The sequence below is a fragment of the Pelobates fuscus genome, chromosome 5 (assembly GCF_036172605.1).
Source record: "Pelobates fuscus isolate aPelFus1 chromosome 5, aPelFus1.pri, whole genome shotgun sequence".
Lineage (NCBI taxonomy): Eukaryota > Metazoa > Chordata > Amphibia > Anura > Pelobatidae > Pelobates > Pelobates fuscus.
In genome coordinates, this window is record NC_086321.1 from 46,622,361 (window position 1) to 46,635,400 (window position 13,040).

General features: G+C 44.6%; 1 protein-coding gene across 1 annotated transcript in view; it reads left to right on the forward strand.

Moving 5' to 3' along the window:
• The first annotated feature begins 4,157 nt into the window (after positions 1-4,157).
• The window catches only part of NOL6 (nucleolar protein 6), a 48,316-nt gene continuing 39,433 nt past the window's right edge, over positions 4,158-13,040 (forward strand). Inside the window, exons 1-4 of the mRNA XM_063453824.1 lie at positions 4,158-4,281; positions 7,130-7,360; positions 7,654-7,770; positions 9,334-9,513. Of these exons, the coding sequence (XP_063309894.1) occupies positions 4,231-4,281; positions 7,130-7,360; positions 7,654-7,770; positions 9,334-9,513 (579 nt within the window). The 5' untranslated portion in view covers positions 4,158-4,230. The remainder of the gene's footprint in view (positions 4,282-7,129; positions 7,361-7,653; positions 7,771-9,333; positions 9,514-13,040) is intronic.

Below are 13,040 nucleotides of genomic sequence, written 5' to 3' on the forward strand. Positions count from 1 at the left end.
CTGAAGTGGCGCCAAATCAGGATATTCGTTTCTAATGGGGGTGGATTCTGGTTCCGGAAGGGGAGATTTAGTACGAGGGGGGGTGGATCCTGTACTGGAGGAGGAAGCGGAAGTGGATGAGGGTAATGAGGGAAGGGTTACAGGACTTCCTGTATTTGCGTCACTTCCTCTTACCGGAAAGTAAGGGGGCGGCAAAGGGATCTCGGACTCAGGGGGCGTGTCCAAAATGGGCCTAACACCAGCCCTAGTGGACGAACAAGTCCTAGCTACCATGAGGCGACACTGTTCCTCGTGGCATGTCCGGAGCCATTTTGGCGAGTCATTTACGGCCTGTCTCCAACAATCAATATAAGGAAACTGGCCGTAAAGTTCAGGCCTACCTGATACAGCCACGTGTAAGCGCTGTACCAGAGTTGGATCCAAACTGCCACGTGGCGGCCATGCCGCAACCAAAGTAGGCCACTCCCTAGTGCACAAAGTGACCAAACGTACAGGGGACATCTTAACCCCAAAATCACAAACTTTGAATCCCTTTTTAAAATTCTTAACCATACATCCTAAGGGATCCGGAATCGTTGACTGCGACGCACCCATATTTAACAGTGGAACGTCGTCGACAACGATTACTATACACGCGTACTATTCAACAGTCACACCCGTTTCCTCTGGCAACAGCACCACGTGGTACGGTTACCAAGTGAAACGTACACAATAACAATAAACACTCAGGGAATTCCCGTACACACACAGCTGCTACACCAGTCACTATATAATCAATATTATGCCCTTTGGCGTAACTACACAGTCACCCACGCTATAATTCTCTATATACGAATTACCCGTCTATAACACACCCCAGTAACATCGTCTTTTACAAATAGCGGTTACAGTACGGTTAGCATAGGTCAAAGCACAAGTTAAGGTCACAATACAATTATTAGTGGTTATGGTGTTAAACATGCAATGGACGACAATGATTAGTACTTATTATATAATGTCAGTAAATATACAGGGTTATGGTACCGTGCACTATAATACAGCAACACACTATTAACACTCTCGCTAGACGGCTGAGCTCGCGCTATCTAACAAGATATACACTTTACTAAAACAATCGTTAACACATTTACAATTCCCAACTAAACTATTGGCCAGTACCTTGAATGGACTACCTAAAACTATATACACCCGTTTTGGTTAGCCACACTGCCCAATCACCACATATACATAGCGAGCTAGAGAACCGAATTTACACAGGCGCCTCTTAGTCGCACTATACAACGAGCTAGAGATCCGAATTTACACAGGCGCCTCTTAGTCGTACTATCAAAAGTCTAGTGGGTTCCAAATTTACACGCCTTCCCACTTAGCCCAGATAGGATGAGAACTAGCGAACCGAATTTACACAGGCGCCGCTTAGTCTCCCGGTCCCTCCGACCTAGCGAACGTAATATACACCCTAGAACGCTAGTCTAGACAAGACACCGGTGTCCGGCTAGGGCTATCTTACACCAGGACCCCGCCTGACTAACCAAATCAAACGGTCTGACTAAAGAGCGTTCGATCGAGCGGTGCGCCTTCGCTCCTTCCCTCCGACAGAGGGGGCAGATACAGATTCAAAAACCCCTTTGGGCCTACCGCACAATCGGTATACCCCTAGCGGGTCCTGCCGTCTAAAACAGCAGTTATCTTACCTCCTCGTTCCTGAACCTGAGTTCACACTCATCGACGGGGACACCCCAGCACTTCTCACGTAGAGGCCGATGATCTCCTGGACAACAGACCAGTGGCGCCGAGACGAAGGGAGGTCCACGCAGAAGTTCAGGGGTGCAGCCGTAGAGAACGTGGGCAAAGATAGACCGTCTCACGCCTCTGCCTCTCAGCTACCGTTGAACGATGAGCTTCCCGGCCAATGCACCAAATGATACCGGAGAAACTGACGGAAGCCAAGCACAGAGAGATGGACACAGGTTTCTTCAGGAAGGAAGAGATTCTTTATTGGATCACCGATCGGGACTCAGAGGGACTAGCGTCACCAAAATACAGCAAAGTCTGAGTACTGAATACATAGAGTACATTCCTTATATAGCACTGTAGCTCCTCCCACAATTAACTACACCCACACATACCCTTAACCTATTTAATGAATAGAGTCTAAACTCATCCATCCGGTCTAACCACGTGGCTCATCTGATACAAAGGAGAGGGACGCGTAATTCCAGTTCTTACATTCCTGCACCTGGTCAGTACAGTGATGACAGTATCTTAGCTACGTGTTATTAACTAACTGATACTACAAACACATATACATACATATGCCTTGTGGCAATCTTAGCCTGCTAAACTTGTATTTTACTGGAATTACATCACACAGGCACAAGGAGACTTCTGGGAAACAGGAAACCACGCAAGGGCAAGGAGGTTCTGGGCTTAGCTGCTTAAATAGGCAGAAATGATTAGCAGCAGGGTTGATTACTACTCACAGGTGAGTAACCGTGGCAACAAGCAGAAGCAGCTCAAGTAATAGCAGCTGCAAACTCAATCACTGAAACAGAAAGGTTTTGCTGTTTAAAACAGCAAAGAAACCCTGACACACCTCTAGCGGCTGTCAGTAAAACAGCTACTAGAGGCTGGATTAACCCTCAGTGAAACATAGCAGTTTCTCTGAAACTGCTATGTTTTCAGCTGCAGGGTTAAAACTAGAGGGACCTGGCACCCAGACCACTTCATTGAGCTGAAGTGATTTAAGTGCCTACAGTGGTCCTTTAAGGGGAAATGTGTATCATGCACTGGAGTGCACAGCGTCGCCATGTGTAGCGGCCCTGGCCTGCGCAGAGTAAGCGCCGGGGGAGAGGGGCCCACAGATCAATTTTTCGCGCCGGGGCCCCATGGATCGTGTGTACGCCACTGTGTAAGTGATTAAAATTATATTTGCACTTTACTGGTATTTTGCATCCAATTTGTACAATTTCATTTTCCAAATATCTATGGGCCAGGAAAACCCAATAACATCTTTAAACATATACTGAAGGCTTGAATTTAACATCCTAAGTGTGAGTGGCCAATTGTATCTAACACCACTTTCTTTATTAAAGGACCACTCTAGGCACCCAGACCACTTCAGCTTAATGAAGTGGTCTGTGTGCCAGGTCCAGCTAGGGTTAACCCATTTTTTTTTTTATAAACATATCAGTTTCAGAGAAACTGCTATGTTTATTAATGGGTTAAGCCTTCCCCTAATCCTCTAGTGGCTGTCTCACTGACAGCCGCTAGAGGCGCTTGCGTGATTCTCACTGTGAAAATCACAGTGAGAGCACGCAAGCGTCCATAGGAAAGCATTGTAAATGCTTTCCTATGCGACCGGCTGAATGCGCGCGCAGCTCTTGCCGCGCGTGCACATTCAGCCGACGGGGCGGAACGGAGGCGGAGAGGAGAGCTCCCCGCCCAGCGCTGGAAAAAGGTAAGTTTTAACCCTTTTCCCCTTTCGAGAGCCGGGCGGGAGGGGGTCCGTGAGGGTGGGGGCACCCTCAGGGCACTCTAGTGCCAGGAAAACGAGTATGCGCTAAGTTGTGCCTTTCTTATTATTTTCCCTATAAGACCTACCCCTATTGTCTGTATATACTTGTGCTTGAAGATTGAAGAAGTCTTCGGGGCTGTTATTACTTCAGAAGGGAAGTCTTATTTATGAAAATAAATCTTTATACATATTTTCCTAATCTTCTGCACATTTCTAATAGGATTGTGATTGTCAATTTGTATCTCTATATTGCACGCGTTTTCCCCCTTGTTTGTCCCAATAGTTGCCCCATAGTACATATCATTCATGTTCTGCAGGAGAGGTCATTCAAACATTGCAGTTGCCTTAGAAATCCTCCTGAAATAACAGATTATCCTCTTGCAGCATCTCAATCATGCCACGTGCCCAAGTAACCATGGTTTGTAGCAGCCTGACACAGAGCTCACTGATTTGTGATTAATTCTATAAAACTGACAATAAATCATTATAGATCAGAAGATCATGTGAACCAGCATTTAGGATGTGTGGGCAAAACTTCCAGTAGTAATCATGGCCGCCAGCCCCCTCTGAGCGTCGTTGCTATGGCAACTTCCAAAAGACGGTGGCCAGAGGGTAAGGCATCACTTCCTGAGCGCCGATTTCATGACGTCAGCTTATCCCTTCCTGGCTGCTCGGAGACCCACGTGTGTGTAAAAAGACAGTGAGCGGCAGACATGAAGAGGAAACGGAGCCAGCCCCGGGTACAGGAATCCGGGCTACCGGGGGTGAGACAGATCTGTCAGAGCAGTATAATACTGGGATATGGCAATACAGAGTAAAAGCCCACTAATCACTCAAACATTTGTTGCATGTATTCCAGCATTCTGCTCTGAAATTCTAATGGAATGTAGGCAGAGTGACAGGGTTCCCACCAGAATCCTGAAGAATGTTGTTTATAGTTTGATAGTGACATGCTCTAGCTAGTTATTGGTTAGTATCTAGACTGTGTTGCCAGTTTATATTACGCTATTACTGTTTAGTAGATATACCCCCAATGAAAACATGCATGTCTTTAGTTACGCATTTTTCATTGGCGGTGTATCTTGAAACGGGCTGCAGATCTCTCGTCTGCAGCCTTTGCAAGCCCTCCCCTTCTAACCCCGCCCAGACTTTCTGTGGCTGTCCAATCACAGACTTCCCAATGCAGCTCAGAGAAGTGAGAAGTCTGTGCAAGACAGGTACTTGGGGCAGTTGTTGCTAAACAACCAGGAAATAAATGGACTGGATGTCTGACAACCAGGGGGTTGTAACAAGATTCATTTATAAAAGTGCCAATTTCTATTATTTATTCATAAAATATTTTACCAGGAATGATACTTTGCGTATATTAAAATAATAATTAAAAAAAAGAGTTAACACTTCACACTTAAACACTTTAGTGTTTGGAATACAAAGATGTATTTCTAACAGGAACTTGTTACTCTTCCCCCATGCTACCCAATTCTAGAGCCAAGGTCCGTCTCTTTTGATGTCATCTGATATGGGTGGGCCGGAGAGGGGGGGGGGGGGCGTCTAATGGGCATGTGTGGCCAGTGCCATGCACATTTTGCCTTCCCCATAGGAAAGAATTCCCCCAATGTTTTCCTATGAGGTTTTCTCTGATGCTGGTCTCCTCATGCAGAGCCCAAAGACATCCAGCATCATTTCACTGAGATTCCGAGAAACTCCAGGAAGCACTCCTAGTGGCTGTCTGGTTTCTCTACAACTGCAGTGTTTTACATTGCAAGACTTTGGGGGACAGGGACAGTGAACCATGACCAATTCAATGGGATGAAGTGGTCTGCATGCCTATAATGTCCCTTTAAAGACCTTCAGCAAACTAAAGTGCTGTAGCTTTTTTGAGTGTTGCATTAATTCTTAGGCTTTATAAATCTAATCTTATTTGACATTCATCTTGGTAACTATGTTTGTCCTATCAAGTCTACAGTCAAAAGATTTAGCATGTAATTATCTGTAACATTTCCTTAAAAATAATCAGCACAAATTATAAAAAAATATGAAATACCCATTTTCCTATTGCATCTAATGGATATTGGCTTCTTTAACCCATGATTGTCTGGTTCCATTAAATTGTGTATGTGTTTTGCTCCTTTTTGGAAATTAAGTACCTAGCATTTAGTCCTTCATTTTCCAACATGTCAGCAAGTTGGATTCATGTTCTATGCCCGTGTTGAAATTAGGGGGAACCAACGCTGGCATATTGGTTTGGAACAAGAAATGCATATTTATTGACATTCTCATTGTACCAGACTTTCATGGGATAGGATAAGTCATTTGTCTGGGCTTTCTCATATCTCATCCTCAACAGTCTGCCTAATTTTTCCCCTTCCTTACCCATTTCCGTGTTCATGATTTTAGAAAAATAAATGCTGTAGTTAAAGAATGTCTAAGAAATGAAAAAATAAATAAAAGTAAACCATGGCTGGATCAAAAATACTTTTTTTTTTTTTTTTTTAACCTGAGAGTTTCTCTTTAATATTTAGGTATTATGGGGTTTATCGACTGTTATTATTATTATTGCCATTTATATAGCGCCAACAGATTTCGTAGCGCTTTACAATATTTTGAGGGGGGGGATGTAACAATAAATAGGACAATTACAAGAAAACTTACAGGAACGATAGGTTGAAGAGGACCCTGCTCAAACGAGCTTACAGACTATAGGAGGTGGGGTATTAGAAACATTAGGACAGGAAATATCAAGTAGGAGTGAAGCAGAGCTGGAGGAGAGAGCAAAGCACTGTCCCATAGAAGAGAGCAAGAGACAGGTATGTAAGGTAGAGATTACTCTGGGAGGCCATACGCTTTCCTGAAGAGATGGGTTTTAAGGCCCTTCTTAAATGATTGAAGACTAGGGGAGAGTCTGATGGCAGTAGGCAAGCTATTCCATAGGAGAGGAGCCGCCCGCGAGAGGTCCTGCAAGCGCGAGTTGGCTGTACGGGTGCGAGCAGCGGTCAGGAGGTGGTCACGGGCAGAGCGGAGGGTACGAGGAGGGGCATACCTATGGATCAGTGAAGAGATATGAGGGGCTGGAATTGTTCAGTGCTTTAAATGTATGGGTTAGCACTTTGAATTGACTTCTATAGGATACAGGGAGCCAATGTAAGGACTGGCAGAGGCGCGAGGTGTGAGAGGACCCACTAGAGAGGAAAATCAGTCTAGCTGCAGCATTCTTTACAGACTGTAGCGGGGCAATACGGCTTTTGGGGAGACCAATCAGGAGAGGGTTACAGTAATCCATGCGGGAAATTACTAGAGCATGGACAAGCTCCTTGGTAGCATCTGTTCTATATGTATGTGCCCTATTTCTTTCAACAAGGTTAAAGGAACTCCTTGTTGGTGAATAGCTGCTCCTAGATTGGACAGAGAGCTCTTATCACTTCCTTTTTTCACTATTCCTTTCAATGCCTTTTTTTTTTTAAAATGAAAATATTGTACCCAAATCCTGCTCCACATTACTGGTATATTTCTGCTATACATTTCCAGAGCTTTTTATGTAAATTGCTAATGTTGTGTGATCAATATTTGTACACAGTTTAATTAATTAAGTCTGTGTATCATAACTATTGACAGAGCAACATTAAGAAAGCGGATGATATTGGCGCAGAGGATTTCGATGAAGATGACCTTGAATTCTTAACAGAGACAAGGAAGCCTGCTGTAAAGTCTGCACCTGAGGATGTGGATATCGTAAGACCTGTGAAACTAAGCAAATCTGAACTCTACAAACCTCCAACTAATGAGGAGCTTAATCGACTGAAAGAGACCGAATACCTCTTCCATTCAAACCTTCTTCGCATGCAGGTACTGCCAGCCAAGAGAGAATTTACTAGCTAGATATCACGGGTATCACCGACTGAGCACATCTGATGGCCAGAGTATCTGGGTTACTAGATCTATGTTTGCTTTGCCAGTGAAAGCTATGTAAATATTGTGATAGCTTTTTAGCTGGAGTCTAGAACTACTGCACTATCGATGGTATGGGGAGCCAGGTTTATTTATACAAAAACCACAGGATCCTTTGACCAGTTCAGAAATAATAAAAATATATCCCGTGCAATTATGTTAAATGTAATCTTCTTGATCCCTGTTTGCAGATTGAGGAATTGTTGCAGGAAGTTAAGCTAAAGGAGAAGAGACGCAAAAAAATTGATACATTTTTACATGAGATTAACTCCCTTCTTGGTGAAATCCCAGAAACAAAGGAGAGAGATGTAAGTATGTGCTATAGAGTTGGGTTAAACCTTTGCTAAAGAAATGATATGCTTGAAAATATATGACCCTACATATTTACAATTCAAACGAGTTAGAACTGATGTTGTATTCTGTTTGCAAAAAAAATCCATGCATTTGGGATGCCACACATTATTTGTGTAATTACTGGTCGGAATAAAGCTGCTTTATACCAGTGATTGAATGCCTGGACCTCTGATTTTCTTTCTCACAATTTATAAGTTAGATAGTTCTGTTTACCTAAAATTGACAGTAATTCAAGTTTTCACTTCCTCACCCAAAGCATTAAAAAATCTCTCAGGAATTTACTGGCTGTATATTGTTGTATAATGTTGGGTGTATTTAAAAAAATAAAAAATAGAATTTTATTTTCATTGGTTTTCTATTCTGAATTCTCAGTTTTCATTCTGTGTTATAAAACAGAAAACCATTGAGGATTCTTGCCAATTAGTTTTTCTAAAAGAGAAACAAAACCCATAAAGCTTCACATTATATAGATAATGGGCGCTCAACCGTTTGGCTTTCCTGGGCCGCATTGAGCGTAGAGGAATTACCTTGGGCCGCACATAAAATCTATAACGTAAATAATTTATTTAATAAAACTTTACAAGCCCCTTTCTAAAATTTGTTTAGTAGATAACTCCCTTATTTGTTATGCTTAAGTGGGATACCATATTTAAGGAGACCAACTTAGGGAGCTATCTACTAAACACATGCATATGTCTATACATATGCACACATAACCACATACAGTCAAAGGCCTATACACACATGATCGGAGACACACACAAACACACACATATATAATCACAGACCTATACACACAGACACATACAGTATATATATATATATATATTTACAGACTACACGCCCATACAGTCACTGATCTATACACACAATCACTGACCTGTGTACACACACACACACCTATACATAATCACTGACTTACACACTCACAATCACAGACATACACACAGACCCTTTCCTCCCACCCCTACACACACACACACACTTACTGCCAAAACATACACAAAAAACTACATGCATACACATTTCGCACCTAAGACGTCCACCCAGCCTCCCTTCCTTGCTCTGGGAGGGCTGGATGGATCTACGGTCCCTGGTGGCTAGTGGTTGCTGCTGGGATGGAATCTTCTCTGTGCTCTTCCTGCATAGATCCTTTGCGCACCCAGCAGTGATGCTGATGCTGGGATGATGTCTTATCCCGGCGCCCGGCTCACTGCAGGGCGCAGGAGGGAGCTGTCCAGGAGAAGCACAGTCTGTAAACTGCTCCTTGCCTCCATCACCTCCTGGCAGTGTGGACTGCAACCAGGCTGCACTGCTAGCGGTCCTGGGCCGCGGGTTGGACACCACTGATATAGTGGATAAACCTCACATTATATAGGGGAGGTTTTCTTGACAGCCTTTCACTTTTTATCATCTATGATCCATTTTAAAGCTGGAACACAGATTTTCTTCTTTTTACTTTGATTTGCTATTATGTGTCACAGGTAAAATGTTGTTTTATACTTTTGTCTTTACAGCTTGTAGACCAGTCATGGCTCCGCAAATCAGTGAAAGTTCCGTTTCTGCAAGTTCCATTCAAAGTAAAGGGCAAGTTTCATTTTCTTCCTCCTACCTCCATCAAGGTTGTTGGAAGCTACCTCCTGGGGACGTGCATCAAACCAGAGATCAATGTGGATGTAGCTCTCACAATGCCACGGGTAATTCTGTCTCTTCATGTTGATTTTTGTAACACGGTACCAAGCTGGAATGTTATTTCCCTAGAGATATATTTTTTCTGTGTTGGATGGAAGCAATTTATCCATTTATTGAATGCATTATTTGCAAGCTTTTTTTTTTTTGTTTTTTTTTGTTCAAAATGGCTTTATTCAGACATAAACAATTCAGGGCGTGCCCTGAGCAATGTATAACAGCATGAATCTATAGATTGAACAAGCAAACAGAACATAGTGGACGCGCAGGTCCCATCGTAGAATGCGTGAACATCACTCGAGAAATTGTATGTACTATACAGATATGGTATTTGGTTACTTTTAGCACGTTAGGGTAGTCATATGAGTGACCGGTTTGCTGCTCGAGGAGAGGTATACTCGTAAGTGTGGACTTTGTGTCTGCCTATTGGGTTCCATTAACGGTACCTTATCACCTCTAGGCCTCTTACTCTTCGGGGTGATGAAGGGTATCGGTCCTGTGGTATTAGTCAGTTTCTGGTCGTAAGTGTGTCTTATTTGCGTTTTGTGATCGCAGGGTGAAGGATCACAGGATGTTTGCTCCTATTTAGATGTGTGATTGTGAGTAAGTGACACAGCCGTTAGTAATCTCGGGTTAAGAGGGGCTGCGGCTATTATTCAATTTGTACAGAAATAATTGTTGGAAGAATTTAGAGAGAAGATGAGTGAGAAATGAGTAAAGAGCGAGAGAAAGAGAGAGAGGAGAGAGGGGAGGGGAAGGGGAAAGCGGATTGAAGGAAGGATGGGCAAGGTGGTGTAATGGGGCGAGGGTCCCCATCGCCCGTGCCCATGGTATCGCACGTATCGTGTCTGATGTTAGTCCCCATTCGTGTGGGGGTGCGAGGTTCCCTGGGGCTGCAGGCAACCGTTCCCAGCAGTGCTTCGGTCCGCCATGTAGAGTAGCCATGGGCTCCACCTCTCCACGTGTTTGTCCTCGAGGCCCATAAGTGTGGCCTGCAGCGATTCCGCTCTATATATATCCTCCACACGTTCCATCCATTGCCTTATCGTCGGGATATTTGATTGTTTCCAATATAGCGGAATCAATGACTTAGCCGCGTTAATTAGGTGTCTACGAATGTTTTTCCTATATATTCCTATGGGTTCAGGCGTGGAGTGTAGAAGGACCACCTCTGCATTGAGGGTTCCTTCTGTCCCCGAGATTTCCACTATTTTCTGTAGAACTTCGTCCCAGTATGGCTTGACGAGTGTGCAGTCCCACCAGATGTGTAGCGGCGTTCCCCGCTCATCCCCACATCTCCAGCATGTGTCAGGTATTTGCAAGCTTTTTACCTATTGATTACATCAGGGTTATTTACTTGGGAATTATTGTTTTGAATTCAGAGGGATTTAAAAAAGAATTTCTAGGGGGGCGGAGCTTGACAGCCAAGCTGAGCGGTCGCACTGCAGATGAGCTCCGGGCAAAACAGCCCCAAATCAGCCAAATTTATGGCAACAAGACACATATTACCTGCGTTTCAGCCCCAGAGACAGAGGCTCAATATGGAGAAGAGTCAAAACAGGGTCCACAACCAACACAGGCGACCGCATCCAGGGGACAGACCTGAGGCCTACCGGGAGGCATGTGGGAGGCGGACGATCCCTCAGCCGACTGCAGCCTATTCTACTATAGGTCTCCTCGGATCACCCTCTCTCCCCCTCCCCCCCCCCTGCCGGTGAGGGATATCCCGGCAATTAAAGCATACAGTCCAGAACGGGGGCACCAACCTCAGATCAGCAGGACCGCTGGCACATAACATGGCGGGAGCCACGTGGACACCAGCACCTAAGCCCTGTCTGCCCCCATTGTCTGAGCGGCTAGACCGCATATTCGCGGACTTCTGGGCCAAGATCTTTCAACGCAGGGACACCTACTACCGACATCAGTCTCAAGGAAGCCACCAGCACGGGCCCGGAGAGTGACCTGGACGGCGGGGAGAGAGAGAGTCGGGAAACCAGAGGCAAGCTCCAGCACCCAAATCCTCGCCCACTGGTGAGTCACCTAAAGCCTCCACAAAGACATGGCAACGCCTTCGCCGCTCCTCTCTAAGGCATACAGTCTCAGCTGGGAAGCAGCGCCCGGCCAGAAGGCCCCGCAATCTCAGGCGAGCCCCACCCCGTAACAGCTCACCAAAAAGTCGAACACCCACCGTCCGAGTACAAGCGAACACTCCGGCCTCCCGGCCGGGAACGGCAAGTGGAAGCCGGGCAACGGAACACACCACTGCCGCAATCTCTCCCTATCTTTCCCACATGGTGAAGGGAGACTACTGCCCCCTGGGGGTACCCAACACGCAACACCCTGGACCTCAGCCTGATCCAGATCCTGATGGACATGTACACAAGGCACCTGAGATGCAGGAGCGGCATTGGATGAAGCCAGGCCACTCACTCCAGGGGATGGCCCCTATATCCTTAAGGCTCACTATCAGCTAACATAACTGTTTTTTCTACTCATATGGTCCACACTCAGAGACACCATCTAAAATCAAATAGTCAAGCTAGCAAATTTATATTTTCATTTACTTTCTTTTGGAGTTATGTTCATCTGGTCTCCCCAGATTCCATGCCGTACTGGACGCTGGAGGGGACTGGTTAACTCACACACCAGCTCCAATATGCTCCAATGCTTTATCTTCTATGCAGGGACTCATGTCTCTCCCCTATCCAGACCCAATAAGCAGTGAAATGTTAGGCCTGTTTTCAGGGGTTTAAACAACTACTTACAAATCATGCATGGTATTTGATAATAGTTATGTTATATGTCACTCACTGGAACAATGCTTCCATTCACTACTCTCATGATCAGCAAGCTATACCATAGACAGTGTATAGGACTAATGTATTTTATGCACACTCTATCACTCCACAAACCATGAAGGGCGGGGGCCAAGCCGGGGGATAGTGCTAAGCAGCTTAGTATGGGCAGGGATGCTGGCTACCTGTGTGGCTTCCTTGTTTTTACTGTATGCTTTTTCTCATGCACCGAGCTATACAAGATTATCTTTAACTCGAGTCAAGTTCGAAAATGATGTTAATAGCCAGAACGCATTGTTAAGAGTTTTACCTCGCATGACTAGTTATAACCTAATTTTCTTGCTCACCTTGTACCGCACTATGCCATGACATGCATGCTCATCCTGAAAACTTAACATAAAAACTGTGCAATGTCTTCAATGCCATACTGTTAATATCGTGTGTACATCGTTTAGTTTGCTTCTGTTGTTGTGGCAAAGCGCAAACCCATTTGTTAATCACATGCACAAACAAAATAAAGAATAAAAAAAAAAAAAATTATAATTTCTAATCTAAGGCCTAAATAGCTTTTTGGTCTTAAATTTGAAACTCTCTTTGAATTCTTGACAATTCTTTCTTAAAGGGATCCTATAGTGCCAGAAAAACAAAGCCGTTTTCCTGACACTATAGGTTTCTAAGGAGCCCCCCTCCCTCCCACGGGACTGAAGGGGTTAAAACCCCGTCAGTCACTTACCTGAATC